This window comes from Pseudophryne corroboree, chromosome 11 (assembly GCF_028390025.1).
Source record: "Pseudophryne corroboree isolate aPseCor3 chromosome 11, aPseCor3.hap2, whole genome shotgun sequence".
NCBI lineage: Eukaryota > Metazoa > Chordata > Amphibia > Anura > Myobatrachidae > Pseudophryne > Pseudophryne corroboree.
The window spans coordinates 81,823,150-81,844,200 of record NC_086454.1 but is presented as its reverse complement, the minus strand read 5'-3'; the positions used below and the strand labels follow the sequence as shown (position 1 = coordinate 81,844,200).

General features: G+C 47.2%; 1 protein-coding gene across 4 annotated transcripts in view; it reads left to right on the top strand.

Annotated features, from left to right (window-relative positions):
• The window catches only part of CCDC73 (coiled-coil domain containing 73), a 410,197-nt gene extending 395,642 nt beyond the window's left edge, over positions 1-14,555 (top strand). For all 4 annotated transcript variants that reach the window (XM_063944472.1, XM_063944471.1, XM_063944473.1 and 1 more), the window contains one exon: positions 14,311-14,555. In XM_063944472.1, coding sequence (XP_063800542.1) covers positions 14,311-14,538 — 228 coding nt within the window. In that variant the 3' untranslated portion in view covers positions 14,539-14,555. The remainder of the gene's footprint in view (positions 1-14,310) is intronic.
• Positions 14,556-21,051: the final 6,496 nt, after the last annotated feature.

Sequence of the window (21,051 nt, the reverse complement as noted above, 5' to 3'; positions counted from 1 at the left end):
CATTTTTTATTATCATCTTATCCCTATGGAACGGTGTAGTAAAATAACACACTGCATGTATATTGAAGTTACACAATATGCCACTCTCCTGCATATGTTCTCTGACCAGCTAGTATGGAACGTCCTCATCTCCTGCTCGATCTATTGAATATCTAGTATTTTAGTTTGATTAACAATTTTCTAATAAGTGTAAATTTATGTATTTTAATTGTTATTGTTTGTACATTGTAATATGTATATTTTTGTTTATACATTATAATATGTATGTTTTACCAGCTGTGTTGACCATCCCGCTGAAGAAGTCCACAAAGGACGAAACGCGTCAGGGTTGAAGACAGAGAGAAAAGAAACCCTACACTATTGTACAGTTGACACACATTGTGATCTGTAATTGTGAAAAAGGGTTACCTCTGTCTAGATTGGGCAATACTTTGCTTTTAATAAATTGTGTAAAGCCATAATCATTTTGTCAATTTTTAGTTGGTAACCAGTTAAAGTGATTGAGAGCGCCCTCTGATTCAATTGCTGGAGGTGTTGTTTTGTATGGTCCTCACTAACAGGAGGATCGAATTAGAGGGCTGCCGCACCAGCGCAGTAATTAGGTATAATTGTGTTTTGATATATATATATATATATATATCTATATATAGATATATATACACAAACACATTAGATTAATGTATGTGCAGCACCTACATGTCATGCCTGTTAAGCATTGAGTCTGCACGAGGGACGACGGGAGGGAGAAGAGAGACTTCACTCGTGTGAGAACCGAAGGCAGCAGCAGCAGCCATTCCCGGAAGTGTATGTCTGCAGTGCTGAGAAGAGCAGGAGGAAGGGGGCGGACTGTCAGAGGGGGACTGATTGTGGGGAGAGTCTACACAGGCAGCGCAGCTGCCCGCTGTAGTGTAATGTATATTAGCAGCGCTGCCTCCGGCAGGGAAGGTGCCGGGCACAGCGTTACTAATATTACACTACACTACAGCGGGCAGCGGCGCAGCTGGTGAGGAGCAATCGTTGTGTGCGGATGGTGCGCCGACAGCCTAACTGCACTGTGTGCAATGCCCCCTTCGCACACACCTAGTTACGGCACTGCCTACGGACTGCAAGAAATGGATTTACCGGTAGGTAATTAAAATCCTATTTTCTCTTACGTCCTTGGGGATACTGGGAATCCATTTAGTACCTGGGGAAGTACCAAAGCTCCCAAACCGGGTGGGAGAGTGCTGAGGTTCCTGCAGAACTGATTGACCAAACTGAATGTCCTCAGAGACCAAAGTATCGAACTTGTAAAACTTGCAAACGTGTTCGAACCTGACCAAGTAGCTGCTCGGCAGAGCTGTAAAGCCGAGAAACCCCGGGCAGCTTCCCAAGAAGAACCCACCGACCTAGTAGAGTGGGCCTGTACAGATTTTGGAACCGGCAATCCTGCCGTGGAATAAGCATGCTGGATAGTGAGCCTAATCCAGCATGCAATAGACTTCTTTGAAGCACGACACACATTTTTGGGGGGATCATAGAGAACGAACAGCGAGTCGGATTTCCTGTGACGAGCTGTTCTCTTTACATACACCTTCAAAGCTCGCACAACATCCAAAGACTTTGAAGTAGCAGAGGTGTCTGTAACAGCCGGAACCACAATAGGTTGGTTGATGTGAAACGCGGACACCACCTTAGGAAGAAATTGCTGACAAGTTCTGAGTTCAGCTCTGTCCTCTTGGAAAATTAAGTAGAGACTCTTGTGAGACAACGGCCCTAGCTCCGACACACGTCTTGCTGAAGCCAAGGCCAACAGTGTGACGGTCACGTAAGGTACTTTACATCAACCTCCTGTAACGGTTCAAACCAGTCCGATTGGAGGAACTGCAGCACCAAATTGAGATCACAAAGGGAGGCTGGATGTGCAAAACACCTTTCAAGAACGTCTGGACCTCAGGGATAGAAGCCAGTTGTTTCTGAAAGTGAATAGACAAGGCCGAAATCCGGACTTTAATGGAGCCTAGGCGCAGGCCCACATCCACTCCCGACTGCAGAAAAAGCAGGAGACGTCCCAGGTGAAATTCCACCGCAGAATATTGTCTGCTCTCACACCAAGAGACATACTTCTTCCATATATGGTGGTAATGTTTAGACGTTACCCCCTTTCTGGCTTGGATCACAGTTGGGATGACCTTGTCAGCAATCCCTCTCCTGGCTAGAATCAGCCATTCAACTTCCATGCCATTAAACGTAGCCGTGGTAAATCTTGATAGACGAATGGGCCCTGTTGCAGAAGATCCTCGCGAAGAGGTAGAGTACACGGATCTTCGATCAGCATCTCGAGAAGATCCGCGTGATCAGAGGAAGTGGAGGAAACACGTACACCAGCTGGTAGACCCACGGAGTTGTCAGAGCGTCTACCGCCACTGCTTGTGGGTCTCTCGACCTTGGACAGGGCTATCTTAACAGCAGTGTGGGCCCCTGAGCACAGCAATGCACTGGGGCCCCTACCCATCCTCCAGGAGGGGTGCTATCAGTGGCAGCTTTGATGTCCCGCGGGCTGTAGGGGGTGTACTATCGTCTGCTCAGCATATTGGACCTGGAGCAGTAATTTCTGCTAGGTAGTCCTTTACTGCACAGATTGGGTGGGAGGGAGAACACTAAACTGTAGAAGGTGGCATTGGGCTGAATGAAGGGGCCCCAGTACATGACTTCCAGGGTGGTATGGGGTGTTTAATATGTAAGGGAGGGGTCGATAGTGGAGTCGGCTTAATTTTCATAATTTTCTGGTGAGAGAGCAGCTTGCATGACTGCAGATATCTCAAGTTCCTGGAAAAAGATTTCTTAGCTTTGAATGGGATAAAAAAATTAGAGTGTCTCACCTGTCAGGAGGTACTGGGGACTGGGGATCAGAGTTCAGGAGCCAGAGCAATCCACCAACGAATATATAAAACTGCATGTTAGGCATGTGGAGCTTGATCAGGGACCAGCTGTTTAAAGGCTGATATCTCTGGTTCTGGGCATAGTAGAGACAATCTGCCAGTTTCCAGTGAAAGGGGAGAGTTCCAGCTTTTGAAATATACCCTCAGAAAAACTCTAAGTCATACAGAGCCCAAGATATCTGGCTGGCAAAAGCAATTAACAGGCTTGGATGGGGACCACTGCTTTGAAGTCGGATATCTCTGGTTCCCTATGGCCGATTTTCAAAAATCTGGTACCTCTGGAAAGAGGGGACCATCAGCTATCAGCATAGGGCCCTTATACTCCTGGGGCCCTTGACAAGAGCCCATTGAGACCATACGAAAAGACGGCCCTGACCTTGGACTACACCGCTTAAGCTTCTTGTTGAGTCGAGAAGCCATCATGTCGATCTGTGGATATCCCTACCGACGTGTCAAACACCGGAACACCTCTGGGTGGAGGTTCCACTCCCCCGGGTGCAGATCGTGTCTGCTGAGGAAGTCTGCTTCCCAGTTGTCTACTCCCGGAATGAAGACCGCCGACAACGCCACAGCGTGTTTTTCTGCCCAGAGGAGACACCTCTGACATTGCTGCTCTGCTTTTTGTTCCGCCCTGTTGGTTTATGTATGTTACCGGCGTTACATTGTCCGTCTGGACTTGAATGGCCTGATTCCGAAGTAGAGATGAGGCCTGCAGAAGGACGTTATAGATTGCCCTGAGTTCCAAGATGTTTATTGGAAGGTCGACCTCCCCACTTGACTATCTTCCTTGAAACTGCACCCCCTGGGTGACTGCTCCCAAACCTCTGAGGCTTGCGTCTGTTGTTAGCAGAATCCAATTCTGAATCCTGAACCTCCGACCCTCGACGTGGTGAGAAGTCTGTAGCCACCACAGAAGGGAGTTCCTGGCTCTTGGTGACAGACAGATCCAACAGATCCAGCTGGAAGGGACTCGCATGAAACCTTCCGTACTGAAGCACCTCGTAAGAGGCCACCATTTTCCCCAGAAGGCGAATGCACAGATGCACCGAGATCCGGGTTAGCTTCAGGACAGCCCGAACCATCGACTGGAACACCATAGCCTTCTCCAAGGGAAGGAACACTTTCTGAGACTCTGTGTCCAGTATCATTCCCAGGAAAGGAAGCCTCTGCGTCGGTTCCAGGTGAGATTTTGGTAAGTTCAGAATCCACCCGTTATCCAGGAGTAGTCTGTAGTCTGGTTGAGAGGTTAATGCTGCCTCACAACTGCTCCCTGAACGGTGCCTTTATCAGAAGATTGTCCAGGTACGGAATTAAGTTCACTCACTGTTTGCGGAGTAGAAACATCATCTCTGCCATCACTTTGGTGAACACCCTCAGTGCCGTGGAGAGGCCAAATGGCAGGGCCTGGAACTGGTAGTGACAGTCCTGCAGTGCAAACTATAGATAAGCCTGATGAGGTGACCAGATCGGAATATGAAGGTAAGCATCCTTGATATCCAGCGACACTAGGAATTCCCCCTTCTCCAGACCTGAGATCACCGCTGCAGAAAGAAGATATGTGGACTTACCTGTAGTACCTTTGGAGATCCATTTGTCTAGTTCATCTCCAAATAAGACCTCTCCTGTAAATAGTAGGCCTTCCGCGACATTCCTGGAGTCCGCGTCAGCAGTCCACTGGCGTAGCCATAAGCCTCTACGTGCTGACACTGCCATAGCAGTGGTGCGTGCATTAAGCAAGCCTATTTCTTTTATGGCTTCCACCATAAAGTTTGCAGAGTCCTGTATATGTTGCAGGAGTAAAATAATCTCTCCTTGAGGCAAGGTATCTAACCCCTCAATTAGGTTACCCGACCATTTGGCAATGGCCTTAGTAATCCACCCACATGCTATAGTGGGTCTCTGGGCCTCCCCCACAACTGTATACAAGGATTTGAGCGAAGTCTCAATTCTACGATCAGCCGTGTCTTTTAGGGAGGCTGCACCCGGGACAGGCAATACAATTTTTCGTAACAGCCTGGATACTGATTTTCCCATTTTTTCCTATCCTTAGAAGGAAAAGATGATAGCAACCTTTTAGGGATTTGTAATTTCCTATGAGGATTAACCCACGGTTCTTCAAACAGGATAATTAATCCCTTTGACACAGGAAAAGTGGCTGAAGATTTCTATTTATATTAAAATAAGATTCCTCACTCTCCTCTGTCACCTTATCAGGGATATGTAGAACTTCTCTGATAGCCTCTATTCCCTGTGACAGAGTAGCCTTCCCCACCTCTGAGTCCACCTCCCCCTCCTCCATGTCTGACCCTTCATCATCAGAGTCAGACTGCAGGATATGGGCCAAAGTACGTTTTCTCCGGCAGGGTCCACAGGTTATACACAGGATAACAATGGGATATGATGGAGCGACAGCAGATTGGCACCAAACGATCACAAGCTTTCAGGCCTCCCAGGATGCAACGGGCCCATCCATATATCCCCGCCCACTGGCTCAGGCAAATCAGTTTTTTGTTTGGTGCAGCAGGAGCCGGACCATGGTCAGAGGGCCGCTGTTCTTGGCAGCCCTAAGCTTTCTTATTTTATTCTTATAGTCTTACTATGTTTTGAGCGATCTTTCTTAACAGCGTCTTATACGCATATTGGAAAGAGTGGCTCCAACAACTCTCCGCCGGGTCGCAACAACGCTTACCCATGTGTACAGTGCTGTCTTGACGGGTGTCTGTGTCAGATATACTAGCAGGTCCAGCAGACGTTACCAGGCTGTGGCCGGAGCACGGGGAGAAGGTAAAGCATCAGTTCCACGTAGTCAGGGAATACGGACACAGCCGCACTGTATTGGGAGGTGACTACCAAACAGTAGCTGATGCGCCGCCACCACGGGTGCTCTAGTGCTAGGCCTTAGGGATAAGGCACCAGGATTAGTATGAGGCTGCGATCCCTAGGGTTGAAGTCAGCGGTGGGGAGTTAGACGCTCTCCTGGTAGCCCCTCCCCCCAGTTCATGACCAGTTTCCGCGAGTCTCCCGCCATGAACTGTTGTCTCACTTCCATCTCAGACGCTACCATGAGGGGTCTCGGTCGCAGCATAGGCTGCTGCGTCTGTGTTCACTAAGCGCTACCGTGAGTAGACCCGGTCGCAGTACAGGCGTCTGTATGGACAGTGCGTCTGTGTCCACTTAAGAGTTCTCGGAGCGGCAGTGTACACTAGTAGCGTCTGGATCCACTCAGCGTTCGCTAACGTATTGATCGATCTTGGAAGTGAGGTGAGTCTCCCTGTATCCCACTTTACTGAGTATGGGTTATACAGCACTAAATTTCTATCTACTTTTGTCAGTATGAATAGTTAAATTTAAGTGCCTTTTGCATGAGTCTGTGTACATTACTGTAGTTTTCTTCGCATTGCGTCTGAATACTTTAAGATCTGTATAAAATAGAATTCAGTAATATGTACTGCTACATACTTTACAATGTGTTTGTAGTTGATTATGTGCTGCTCATATGACTAATATATAACGTGACTGACTGCTAGTGTGATTGCTGACTTTAATATATGTTTGTCAGTTGTTTCTTCTGGTCCTCAATGCTGGTGCATGGGTAGGGTCAGATTGCTATCACTTTAGAAGGTTAAAGTGATTACAGTCACAAATTGTGTAATACACTGTGAAAGTGCTGATTATTTATCATGTCTAAGAGCGGCAAAGGTGACGAGGGTACACTCACAGTAACACCAATATCATATCATGTTTGTCTTGCAAAACTGTATTATCCTCTCAGGATCTGGTACAGGATGGTTTATGTGCAAATTGTTTTGCGTTTCAGCAGATTACAAGGCAGATCCCTGTTCAATGTCAGGTACAGATAGATCCACCTTGGGCGATGTTTGCACAGACCTTGTCCAGTATAGCTGAATGGGTAATTCCTACAGCTTCGCTACCAGGAATGGGGTACACTAATAACCCATACATGCAGCTCCCTACTTACGGTATATCATTTCCCTCACCAGCTTCTCCAAAGAGACAAGCTGATAAACCAAGTGTAAGTAAACCGTCAATGTCACAGGCTACACAGGATGATTCATCGGACGATGAAAGCTCTATATACTCTACGGCATATGAAGAACAAGTAGAAGGTCTCAGCTCAGTGGATATAGCTGAGCTAATTAGAGCAATAAAGGCCATTCTATCCTTAGAGGATTCAGCAGAGCCTGTGTTAAAAACCAAGGCACCTGTATTTAAACGGCCCAAAGCAGATAAGACCGAGTTTCCAAGGTCAGACCAGCCAATGGAAATCATGGAAGAGGCTTGGGCTACACCCAGTAAAAAATACAGAATTCCCAAAAAATGGGATTCAGATTATCCTTTTCCAGCTGGGGACTGTTTAAAATGGGAAATGACTCCTAAAGTAGATACGCATGTCATTCGATTAGTGCGAAAATCTATATTGCCTTTGCCATCAACGTCAATGGATGATGTCACAGATAGGAGAGTGGATGGTTTTCTGAAAACCATATTTTCTCTGTCTGGGGCAGTCATAAGGCCAGCCATGGCTTCAGCTTGGATGGCAAAAGCAGTTGCTGCCTGAATAGAGGTACTGGAAAACGGTCTTTCAGCACCTTCAAGAGAGCAAGAATCCTATATAGCTCACATAAAACAGGCTGCAATATTCTTGGAAGAAGCAGCAATAGATATGGACACTATCATCAGCAATAGATATGGGCACTATCATCAGCTTCAACAATAGCTGCTCGCAGAGCACTTTGGTTACGTATATGGAAAGCTGATTCAGAATCTAAGAAGGTTCTGGAATCTTTGCCTTTTACTGGAAGCATTCTGTTTGGTAAAGAATTGACAGATATTCTGGAGTCAGAAGCAGACTCCAAAAAGGTAAAATTTTCTTCCACATATAACCCCAAATGTAGGGTTCCCGCTTTTCGTCCCTTTAGGTCACAAGTTAAAGCAAAAGGAAAAAGTGATTGTAAGCAGCCCCAATATAATAAATTTAGTAAGGCGAAAAAGCAATGGGCTACCAGAACGCCAGCTTCAAAACCAGAGAATAAGCCATCAGTTTGATGGTGCGGGCCTCCTCCTGGGGGACCCCATGGAAGGGGGCTGACTTCTTCAGTTTGCACAGATATGGCAGCAGTCTACAACAGATGCCTAAGTGCAAGAAGTGGTATCTCTGGGTTATGTTTTTCCCTTCAAGAAGCATCCTCCTCGAAGGTTCTTCTGCACCAGCCAGACGAAGGCCAGGGCTTTGCAAGAAGCAGTTCAGAAATTGCTTCAGTCAGGAGTAATCATTCCAGTACCCCCTGCACAACAGGGATTTTACTCGAACCTGTTTTTGGTTCAGAAGCCAAATGGGTCATTCCGGCCAATTCTCAATCTCAAAATGCTGAACAAATAGATTTGGGTACCTCGGTTTCACATGGAGACATTGCGTTCCATAGTTTTAGCCATGGAACCAGGGGATTATATGGTATCCCTGGATATTCAGGATGTTTACCTACATGTTCCTATAGCACTGTCCCATCAGTGCTATATATCAGGTTCACTATCCTCCAGCAGCATTTTCAGTTCCAGGCATTACCTTTTGGGTTAGCCACGGCACACAGAGTATTTACCAAGATCATGGTGGTTATGGCAGCTTATCTTCGCAAGCAGGGGATAAGAACTTTTCCATACCTTGACGACCTGTTAATTCTAGCACAATCACAGGAAATGCTCCTGGACCATCTCCAACAGACATAGCATGTCTGCAGAGGCATGGATGGATCATAAATTGGGCAAAATCGTCTCTAGTTCCGTCACAACGGATGACTCACTTAGGGGCTGTACTGGATTCAAGTCTGCAGAAAATATTTTTACCTCGGGACAAGATAGCAAAGGTACAGTCGAGGACTCCGGAGTTGTTACACAGTCAAACAATATCAATCCACGCAGCAATGCGACTGATGGGTTTGATGGTGTCAACATTCGACATGGTGGAGTATGCACAATTCCACTCAAGACCTCTGCAGCGTCTGATTCTGGCCAGATGGAATGGAATACATCAGACAATAAAGAAACAGACTATGGTTCTTTCACACAAGGTAAGAAAGTCATTTGCCTGGTGGCTACAAACATCCCATCTAGACAAAGGGAGACCCTTTTGGATATCAGATTGGGAGATCCTGACAACAGATGCCAGTCCTCAGGGCTGGGGAGCAGTGTCCGGAAGATTATGGTTCCAGGGACAATGGAATACAGTAGAAAGTTGCCTGCCAATAAATCTGTTAGAACTTCGGGCCATATACATGGCACTGATTCAGGCAAAGGACACTCTTCAAGGAAGACCAGTCCAGATTCGCTCGGACAGTGTAACAGCGGTAGCGTACCTCAACCATCAGGGAGGAACGTGCAGTTAAACAGCAATGAAGGAGGTAAGTCACATACTAAAATGGGCAGAAGTCCATCATCTAGCATTGTCCGCAGTATTCGTTTCAGGAGTCCTAAACTGGGAAGCAGACTTTCTCAGTCGACACGCCATTCAAGCAAGCGAATGGGCTCTACATCTGGAAGTCTTTCAGACTCTAGTAGACAAGTGGGGTTTGTCAGAGATAGATCTCATGGCGTCCCATCTGAACAACAAAGTACCCGTATACGGGTCAAGAACAAAGGATCCCGGAGCAATCTTTGTGGACGCCCTGTCAGTGAAATGGGCTTTTCATCTGGCGTATCTGTTTCCTCCGATCATCCTGCTACCCAGGGTGGTGAGGAAGATAAAAGAAGCAAAGGGTGCCGTGATTCTAATAGCTCCGGCTTGGCCCAGAAGGCATTGGTACACAGATCTGCAGAGAATGTCGATGGATGCTCCACTTCTGCTCCCTCAACGTCCAGATCTACTAATGCGGGGTCCTTGTTACCACAGGCATCTGGATCGACTATCGTTGACGGCGTGGCTCTTTAAACCTCTATCCTGAAGTCAAGAGGATTCTCACTACAGAAAATTCAAACAATGCTCAGAGCAAGAAAACCCTCCTCAGCTCGCTTTTATAACCGAATATGGCAGGCCTATATTCATTGGCGCAGTGAAAGAAATATGGACCTGAAATCTTTCCAAATTTCTAGGGTCTTAGATTTCCTTCAGGTGGGAATGGATAAAGGTTTGAAGGTGGCTTCCTTGAGAGTACAAGCATCAGCATTGACTGTATGGTTCCAAAAGTAAATTGCCAATTTACAGGATGTGCGTACTTTCTTCCAGGGAATGCTGCGCATTCAACCTCCCTTTTTTCCTCCTACAGTGACTTGGGACTTAAAATTTAGTCCTGAAAGCCCTTCAAGTTGCTCCATTTGAACCACTTAATAAAGTGGATCTTAAATGGCTGACAGCTAAAGTTCTCTTTCTACTGACTATGGCATCAGCTAGAAGGAGTATCAGATTTAGGAGCGCTGTCTTGTCGTTCTCCTTTTCTGACTTTTTATCCAGATAAAGCAGTTCTCAGAACTAGGTCTGGGTATCTTCCGAAGGTGGTGTCTAAATTCCACCTTAATGAAGAAATTGTAGTCCCGGCTTTTCAGGTATCGGGACTTTCTGCGGGAGATGCGTCGCTGGACGTAGTCCGGGCATTAAGGATCTACATGGATCGTACCAGTGCCATCAGAAAGACAGAATCTCTCTACATTCTCTAAGGATTTCACAAGAGAGTATGGCCTGCTACTAAACAGACGCTGGCAAGATGGCTTCGAATTATGATTTCAGAAGCATATTCTCGAGCTGATCTCCATGTTCCGGATAATGTCTCTGCTCACTCTACTCGTAGGTCCTTCATGGGCAGCACAAAATGGTGCTTCAGCAGAACAGATATGTAAGGCAGCCACATGGCCTTCCATTAACACATTCAATAGACATTATTCCTTGGTTACTTTTGCCTCTCATGACGCTGAATTCGGGCGAAAGGTTCTCCTGTCTAATTGGGAGCGTCCCCACCACTAAATTGCTTTGGGAAATCCCATTGTTATCCTGTGGATAACCTGTGGACCCTGCCAGAGAAATTTACGTTATGGTAAGAACTTACCGTTGATAATGGTATTTCTCCTAAGTCCACAGGTTCCACAGGGATCCCACCCTGACGCACCTGATTTGAGGATATTTCTATTCACTAAACCTCTTCCTTCTTGTACGGAAGGGTGTGCATGTGTGTTCTTCTTGCCTGATTAGGGCTCTACATGATGCTCCTGCCTAAATGCTTTGGAATACAACTGATTTGCCTGAGCCAGTGGGCGGGGATATATGGACGGGCCCGTTGCATCCTGGGAGGACTGAAAGCTTGTGATCATTTGGTGCCAATCCGCTGTCGCTCCATCATATCCGATTGTTATCCTGTGGACTTAGTAGAAATACCGTTATCAACGGTAAGTTCTTACCGTAACGTATATTTTACGGACGAATGGCAGGGGACTGAGATGCTGGTTTGGGTACTGAGTCTCTTTTCACAAACTCAGTCATCGATTGTCTTAAGTATTGCGTCTCTTTCTCATTGTGGGACAACTTAGCAGAAAAATTGGAAATCATTCCCTTAATGGAGTCCAGCCAAGCTGGCTCTGCCCCGCTAACCTGGGAAGGCACACTACACTAAGTATACAGTAGTGAACCCCCTGGAGAAAAGGAACATTGTTCCTTACATGAAACACACTCCTTTCGCTCTCTCTCACCCCACCCGCTATGACCCATGGGTACCGCTGAGGTAATCTGGAGTCTCTCCGGAAGAGCTGCGCGTCCCTGTCAGCCAGCGTCTGTGTCCACTGCAGAGGGAAAACGGCGCTGGTGAGTAGCTGAATCCGTTCATAGTAAAGACCCGCCCCTTCAATGGCGCATGGTCTTTCTTCCCGCTCTTTTTTATACTGGCTGAGGTAATTTTGTGCCTAAAATGGAGTCAGCCCCCTTTTAAGTGTGTAATGCCAGTCTGGGTACTGTGTACACTGCGTCTGCGCTGTGTACTGAGTCTGGAGACCCAGCCGCCCCATGTAAAAGCCGTGCGTCTCCTTACCCTCATGCCGCCATAATGGCCGGTGACCCGCTAACCGGGACGCCGGCTTGGTATTCACCATGCCTCTTTCTTCTGGCTCTGTTAGGGGTGGCGGCGTGCTGCTGGAATGTATGCTCGCCGTGGTGGGGCTTGCGAATAGTTCCCTCAGGAGCTAGTATCCTGTCAGCGGGGAACAGGACCATTAACCCTTCCAGAGGTTAGGCCGTCCCCCCCCCCCCCCAAGTCTCACGAAGCAGGCAGGCTGGTGCCAACCAGTCCTGCCTGAAAATAACAAATATAAAATACAGTGGGGCAAAAATGTATTTGGACAACCACCGATTGTGCAAGTTGACCCACTTAAAAAGATGAGAGGGGTCTGTAATTTCCATTATAGGTACACTTCAACTGTGAGAGCCAGAATCTGGAAAAACAAAACAAAACAGGAAATCACATTGTATTATTTTTAAACAATTTATTTGTATATTCTTGTGGAAAATAAATATTTGGACACCTGCAGCAAGATTTCTGGCTCTCGCAGACCTGTTACTTCTTCTTTAAGAAGCTCTTCTATCCTCCACTCGTTACCTGTATTAATGGCACCTGTTTGAACTGGTTATCTGTATAAAAGACACCTGTCCACACCCTCAAACAGTCAGACTGCTACCTCTCCACCATGGCCAAGACCAGAGAGCTGTCTAAGGACACCAGGGACAAAATTGTAGAGCTGCACAAGGCTGGGATGAGCTACTCGACAATAGGCAAGCAGCTTGGTGAGAAGAGATCAACTGTTGGCGCAATTATTAAAAAATGGAAGAAATACAAGATCACTGACAATCTCCCTCGACCTGGGGCTCCATGCAAGATCTCACCTCGTGGGGTATCAATGATCTTGAGAACGATGAGGAATCTGGTCAATGACCTCAAGAGAGCTGGGACCACAGTCACAAAGGTTACCATTAGTAACACACTACGTAGTCATGGATTAAAATCCTGCAGCACCCGAAAGGTCCCCCTGCTTAAGCCAGCACATGTCCAGGCCCGTCTAAAGTTTGCCAGTGACCATCTGGATGATCCAGAGGAGGATTGGGAGAATGTAATGTGGTCAGATGAGAGCAAAATCACACTTTTTGGTATAAACTCCACTCGCCGTGTTTGGAGGGAGAAGAATGATGAATGGCATCCCAAGAACACCATACCCACTGTGAAGCATGGGGGTGGAAACATCATGCTTTGGGGCTGCTTTTCTGCAAAGGGGACAGGACCACTGATCCGTATTAAGGAGAGGATGAATGGGGCCAAGTATCGTGAGATTTTGGGCAAAAACCTCCTTTCCTCAGTAAGAGTATTGAAGATGGAACGTGGCTGGGTCTTCCAGCATGACAATGACCCCAAACACACCACCCGGGCAACTAAGGAGTGGCTCCATAAGAAGCATTTCAAGGTCCTGGAGTGGCCTAGCCAGTCTCCAGACCTCAACCCAATAGAAAATCTATGGAGGGAGTTGAAAGTCAGTGTTGCCCGGCGACAGCCCCAAAACATGACAGATCTAGAGAAGATCTGCATGGAAGAGTGAGCCAAAATACCAGCTACAGTGTGTGCAAACTTGGTCAAGAACTACAGGAAACGTTTGACCTCTAATTGCCAACCGAGGTTATATTACACAGTATTGAGTTAAACGTTTTGATTGTCCAAATATTTATTTTCCGCAAGAATATACAAATAAATTGTTTAAAAATCATACAATGTGATGTCCTAGTTTTTTCCCCAGATTCTGTCTCTCACAGTTGAAGTGTACCTATGAGGAAATTACAGACCTCTCTCATCTTTTTAAGCAGGTCAACTTGCACAATCGGTGGCTGTCCAAATACTTTTTTGCCCCACTGTACATGCAGAAAACTCTTCGGGAGCATCCAGCAACGTGACCAGCTTATCTGGGCACATTTTCTAAACGGAGTCTGGTAGGAGGAGCATAGAGGGAGGAGCCAGCACACACTATCAAATTCTTAAAGCGCCCAAGGCTCCTAGTGGACCCATCTATACCCCATGGTACTAAATGGATTTCCAGTATCCCCAGTGACGTAACAGAAAAAAATGCAACAATGAAGCCAAGTATATATTTATTGGAAAGTTAATTGTACATTTATAAGATACATGACTTGGGAGCAATGTTTGCTTTGGTCTGTCTAAATAAGCCACCAACCATTTGCAAAGCTCAAATTATTTATTTGCACAGGAAATAGCTTCACTGAGGATTATCCATCAAAGATTCAGTGGCCCAGATCGCTGTTTTTATTACCATACACCAATATAGCTTATTTACCTTTCCAACTAATCTCAAAAGTGGGTATTTGAATTACTTTGTATTCAAGGTTTTCTTTCTTACTCAGTCAGATACGATGGAAAAAGTAAATAGTTGTCCTGCCGCCACCAATTTCCCCAGTCTACCTGATGTAACTAACCTACAGAGTAAGCCACAGCCAGAGATACCGCAGGATTGCACAGTGTCCAGTATACAGTGTCAGATAAATGCAATTGAGAAGTTTTTAATGGGGCACAGACTGAATATGCCAAAGAAGAGGAAAGTGGAGGATGGTGTCCAAGTAGAGGAAGCATAAAACAATACCATATTTTAAAGTGTAAGTAATCTGGATGCAATATAATGATCCACAGTAATAGAGTACTACGTAACTTAGGGACTGATAGAGTTGAACGCGAGTTGATGTCAGGATGTATCTTTGTGCTGTGTATGTTCCGTAACCAATCACATGCAAGTATGGGCAATGCACCTCAGTCACATCTCTGCTTGTGGCTGAATTGGTGTAATTGGGTTGTTTTGGGGCATTTGCACGGTATCCGGACTCCAGGTCGACACACCTTAGGTCGACGCCAATTGGTCGACACACCTTAGGTCGATGTGGACAAAAGGTCGACAGGAACAAGGTCGACGTGGACAAAAGGTCGACATGAGTTTTTCGCGATTTTTTTCTTTTTTTGAACCTTTTCATACTCAACGATCCACGTGGACTACGATTGGAACGGTAAAGTGTGCCAAGCGAAGCGGTAGCGGAGCGAAGGCACCATGCCCGAAGCTCGCTCGCCATGCGAGGGGACGCGGTGCACTAATTGAGGTTCCCGGTCACTCTACGAAGAAAACGACACCAAAAATACTCATGTCGACCTTTTTCCATGTCGACCTTGTTCCTGTCGACCTTTTGTCCATGTCGACCTAAGGTGTCGACCAATTGGCGTCGACCTAAGGTGTGTCGACCTTTGTGCTGTCGACCCTCAGTCCCAGACCCATTTGCACGTAGGCACATTTCGGAGATGGGGTGTTGACGGAATTGTGGGCTTTGAAGAGTTGAGTGTATGCGTAATTGTGCCTCTTTTCCAAGGGATCATTTGCACCAGGGATAGTGATGCAAGCATGCACTGATAGGGAAATGAATGAAACCTAAACATTGGACAAGTGTTGAAGTTGCCCATAGCAACAAATCTTCTAGGTAGCATTTCCAAGTTGATTCTATAAAAAGATAGGTAGAAGTTGATTGGATTGGTCACATTTTACCCTATGTAACCAAGTACAGGTAGGTCAGTTCAGCTGCATACAGGCAAATATGGGCAATTAATTATGTTTAAACAGTGAAGTAGCGCCTATGATTTACGTGCAGTCATCTTGTTCAATTTGTAGTAGCCATGTTATTAATAATGTTTAAAACAAAAAATTTAAAAATTTGTATAGAGGGAAAATTTGCTTTTAATCAAAATTTCAGCATGGGTGCGATATGTCGACAGTCAGAGGGGGAATTCAAATGTTTGAAAATAAGAATTTACTCACCGGTAATTCTATTTCTCATAGTCCGTAGTGGATGCTGGGGACTCCGTAAGGAGCATGGGGATTAGCGGCTCCGCAGGAGACTGGGCACAACTACAAAGAAAGCTTTAGACTACTGGTGTGCACTGGCTCCTCCCACTAAGACCCTCCTCCAGACCTCAGTTAGGATACTGTGCCCGGAAGAGCTGACACAATTAGGAAGGATTTTGAATCCCGGGTAAGACTCATACCAGCCACACCAATCACACCGTATAACTCGTGATACAATACCCAGTTAACAGCATGATAACAACTGAGCCTCTCAACAGATAGCTCAACAATAACCCTTTAGTTAAGCAATAACTATATGCAAGTATTGCAGACAATCCGCACTTGGGATGGGCGCCCAGCATCCACTACGGACTATGAGAAATAGAATTACCGGTGAGTAAATTCTTATTTTCTCTAACGTCCTAAGTGGATGCTGGGGACTCCGTAAGGACCATGGGGATTATACCAAAGCTCCCAAACGGGCGGGAGAGTGCGGATGACTCTGCAGCACCGAATGAGAGAACTCAAGGTCCTCCTCAGCCAGGGTATCAAATTTGTAGAATTTAGCAAACGTGTTTGCCCCTGACCAAGTAGCAGCTCGGCAAAGTTGAAGAGCCGAGACCCCTCGGGCAGCCGCCCAAGAAGAGCCCACTTTCCTCGTGGAATGGGCTTTTACTGATTTAGGACGCGGCAGTCCAGCCGCAGAATGTGGAAGCTGAATCGTACTACAGATCCAGCGAGCAATAGTCTGCTTAGAAGCAGGTGCACCCAATTTGTTGGGCGCATACAGGATAAAGAGCGAGTCAGTCTTCCTGACTCCAGCTGTCCTGGAAACATAAATTTTTAGGGCCCTGACTACATCCAACAACTTGGAAGCCTCCAAGTCATTTGTAGCCGCAGGCACCACAATAGGTTGGTTCAGATGAAAAGCTGATACCACTTTGGGGAGAAACTGGGGACGAGTCCTCAATTCTGCCCTATCCATATGGAAAATCAGATAAGGGCTTTTACATGACAAAGCCGCCAATTCTGAAACACGCCTGGCCGAAGCCAAGGCCAACAACATGACCACTTTCCACGTGAGATATTTTAAATCCACGGTTTTCAGTGGCTCAAACCAATGTGACTTTAGGAAATCCAACACCACGTTGAGATCCCAAGGTGCCACTGGAGGCACAAAAGGGGGCTGAATATGCAGCACTCCCTTAACAAAAGTCTGAACTTCAGGTAGTGAAGCCAATTCTCTCTGGAAGAAAATCGACAGAGCCGAAATCTGGACCTTAATGGAACACAATTTAAGGCCCATAGTCACCCCTGACTGTAGGAAGTGCAGGAACCGGCCCAGCTGAAATTCTTCCGTTGGGGCCTTCCTGGCCTCACACCACGCAACATATTTTCGCCATATGCGGTGATAATGGTTCGCGGTTACTTCTTTCCTAGCTTTTATCAGCGTAGGAATGACTTCCTCCGGAATGCCCTTTTCCTTCAGGATCCGGTGTTCAACCGCCATGCCGTCAAACGCAGCCGCGGTAAGTCTTGGAACAGACAGGGCCCCTGCTGCAGCAGGTCCTGTCTGAGCGGTAGAGGCCATGGGTCCTCTGACATCATTTCTTGAAGTTCTGGGTACCAAGCTCTTCTTGGCCAATCCGGAACAATGAGTATAGTTCTTACTCCTCTTCTCCTTATTATCCTCAGTACCTTTGGTATGAGAGGAAGAGGAGGGAACACATAAACCGATCGGTACACCCACGGTGTTACCAGAGCGTCCACAGCTATCGCCTGCGGGTCTCTTGACCTGGCGCAATATTTTTCTAGCTTTTTGTTTAGGCGGGACGCCATCATGTCCACCTGTGGTTTTTCCCACTGGTTTACAATCATTTGAAAGACTTCTGGATGAAGTCCCCACTCTCCCGGGTGGAGGTCGTGCCTGCTGAGGAAGTCTGCTTCCCAGTTGTCCACTCCCGGAATGAACACTGCTGACAGTGCTAACACGTGATTTTCCGCCCATTGGAGAATCTTTGTGGCTTCTGCCATCGCCGTCCTGCTTCTCGTGCCGCCCTGTCGATTTACATGGGCGACTGCCGTGATGTTGTCTGACTGGATCAGTACCGGCTGGTTTTGAAGCAGGGGTTTTGCCTGACTTAGGGCATTGTAAATGGCCCTTAGTTCCAGAATATTTATGTGCAGGGAAGTCTCCTGACTTGTCCATAGTCCTTGGAAGTTTCTTCCCTGTGTGACTGCTCCCCAGCCTCGAAGGCTGGCATCCGTGGTCACCAGGACCCAGTCCTGTATGCCGAATCTGCGGCCCTCTTGAAGATGAGCACTCTGCAGCCACCACAGCAGAGACACCCTTGTCCTTGGAGACAGGGTTATCAGACGATGCATCTGAAGATGCGATCCGGACCACTTGTCCAACAGGTCCCACTGAAAGGTTCTTGCATGAAACCTGCCGAATGGAATCGCTTCGTAGGAAGCTACCATTTTTCCCAGGATCCGCGTGCAGTGATGCACCGACACCTGTTTTGGTTTTAGGAGGCCTCTGACTAGAGATGACAGCTCCTTGGCCTTCTCCGGGAGAAACACTTTTCTCTGTTCTGTGTCCAGAACCATCCCTAGGAACAGCAGGCGTGTCGTAGGGACCAGCTGTGACTTTGGAATGTTTAGAATCCAGCCGTGCTGTTGCAGCACTTCCCGAGATAGTGCTACCCCTACCAATAACTGTTCTCTGGACCTCGCCTTTATCAGGAGATCGTCCAAGTACGGGATAATTAAAACTCCCTTCCTTCGAAGGAGTATCATCATTTCCGCCATTACCTTGGTAAAGACCCTCGGAGCCGTGGAGAGGCCGAACGGCAACGTCTGGAATTGGTAATGACAATCTTGTACCACAAACCTGAGGTACTCCTGGTGAGGATGGTAAATGGGGACATGTAGGTAAGCATCCTTGATGTCCAGCGATACCATGTAATCTCCCTCGTCCAGGCTCGCAATAACCGCCCTGAGCGATTCCATCTTAAACTTTAATTTTTTTATATATGTGTTCAAGGATTTCAAATTTAAAATGGGTCTCACCGAACCGTCCGGTTTCGGTACCACAAACATTGTGGAATAGTAACCCCTTCCTTGTTGAAGTAGGGGCACCTTTTCTATCACTTGTTGTGAATACAGCTTTTGAATTGCCTGTAACACTGCCTCCCTGCCTGAGGGAGTGGTTGGCAAGGCAGATTTGAGGAAACGGCGGGGGGGAGACGTCTCGAATTCCAGTTTGTACCCCATAGATACTATTTGAAGGATCCAGGGATCCACCCGTGAGCGAGCCCACTGCTTGCTGAAATACTTGAGACGGGCCCCCACCGTACCTGGCTCTGCCTGTGAAGCCCCAGCGTCATGCTGTGGACTTTGAGGAAGCGGGGGAGGACTTTTGCTCCTGGGAACTGGCTGTATGCTGCAGCTTCTTTCCCCTACCTCTGGGCAGAAAGGACGCGCCTTTAACCCGCTTGCCCCTATTGGGCCGAAAGGACTGTACCTGATAATACGGTGCTTTCTTTGGTTGTGAGGGAACATGGGGCAAAAATGTAGACTTCCCAGCTGTTGCTGTGGAAACGAGGTCCGAGAGACCATCCCCGAACAATTCCTCACCCTTATAAGGCAGAACTTCCATGTGTCGTTTGGAATCTGCATCACCTGTCCACTGCCGAGTCCATAACCCTCTCCTGGCAGAAATGGACATTGCAATAATTTTGGATGCCAGCCGGCAAATATCCCTCTGTGCATCCCTCATGTATAAAAGTGCGTCTTTTATATGCTCTACGTTCAGCAAAATAGTGTCCCTGTCTAGGGTATCTATATTTTCTGACAGGGAATCTGACCACGCAGCAGCAGCAGCGCTGCACATCCAGGCTGAAGCTATAGCCGGTCTCAGTATCACACCTGTGTGTGTATATATAGATTTCAGGATAGCCTCCTGCTTTCTATCAGCAGATTCCTTCAGGGCGGCCGTATCCGGAGACGGTAGTGCCACCTTCTTCGACAAGCGTGTGAGCACCTTATCCACCCTAGGGGATGTTTCCCAGCGTGACCTATCCTCTGGCGGGAAAGGGTACGCCATTAGTAACCTCTTAGAAATTACCATATTTTTATTCGGGGAAGCCCACGCTTCTTCACACACTTCATTTAACTCTTCAGATGGAGGAAAAGCTACTGGTAGTTTTTTCTCTCCAAACATTATACCCTTTTTTGTGGTACCGGGGGTAACATCAGAAATGTGTAACACATTTTTCATTGCCTCAATCATGTAACGTGTGGCCCTACTGGAAGTTACATTAGTCTCATCGTCGTCGACACTGGAGTCAGTATCCGTGTCGACATCTGTGTCAACCATCTGAGGTAGCGGGCGTTTTAGAGCCCCTGATGGTTTTTGAGACGCCTGGGCAGGCCCAGGCTGAGAAGCCGGCTGTCCCACATTAGGTATGTCGTCAAACCTTTTATGTAAGGAGTCGACACTATCACGTAATTCCTTCCACAGCACCATCCACTCAGGTGTCGACACCGCAGGGGGTGACATCACATTTACAGGCATCTGCTCCGCCTCCACATAAGCCTCATCAAACATGTCGACACAGCCGTACCGACACCGCAAACACACAGGGAATGCTCTGACAGAGGACAGGACCCCACAAAGCCCTTTGGAGAGAGAGAGAGAGAGAGAGAGAGTATGCCAGCACACACCAGAGTGCTATATAACACTGGGATCCCACTATCAATGAGTGTTTTCCCTATAGCTGCTTTTTTATATATATTACATATATATATATATCTATACTGCGCCTAAATTTAGTGCCCCCCCTCTCTTTTTTACCCTTCTGTAGTTTTCTCAGACTGCAGGGGAGAGCCAGGGAGCTTCCTTCCAGCAGAACTGTGAGGGAAAAATGGCGCCAGTGTGCTGAAGGAGAAGCCCCGCCCCCTTTTCGGTGGACTTTCTCCCGCTTTTTCTGTTATACTGGCAGGGGTAATTTTGCATCTATATAGCCCCTGGGACTATATATGATGCATATTTTGCCAGCCAAGGTGTTATCTATTGCCCTCAGGGCGCCCCCCCCCCAGCGCCCTGCACCCATCAGTGACCGAAGTATGAGGTGTACATGAGGAGCAATGGCGCACAGCTGCAGTGCTGTGCGCTACCTTGGTGAAGACTGAAGTCTTCTGCCGCCGATTTTCCAGACCTCCTTCGTGCTTCTGGCTCTGTAAGGGGGACGGCGGCGCGGCT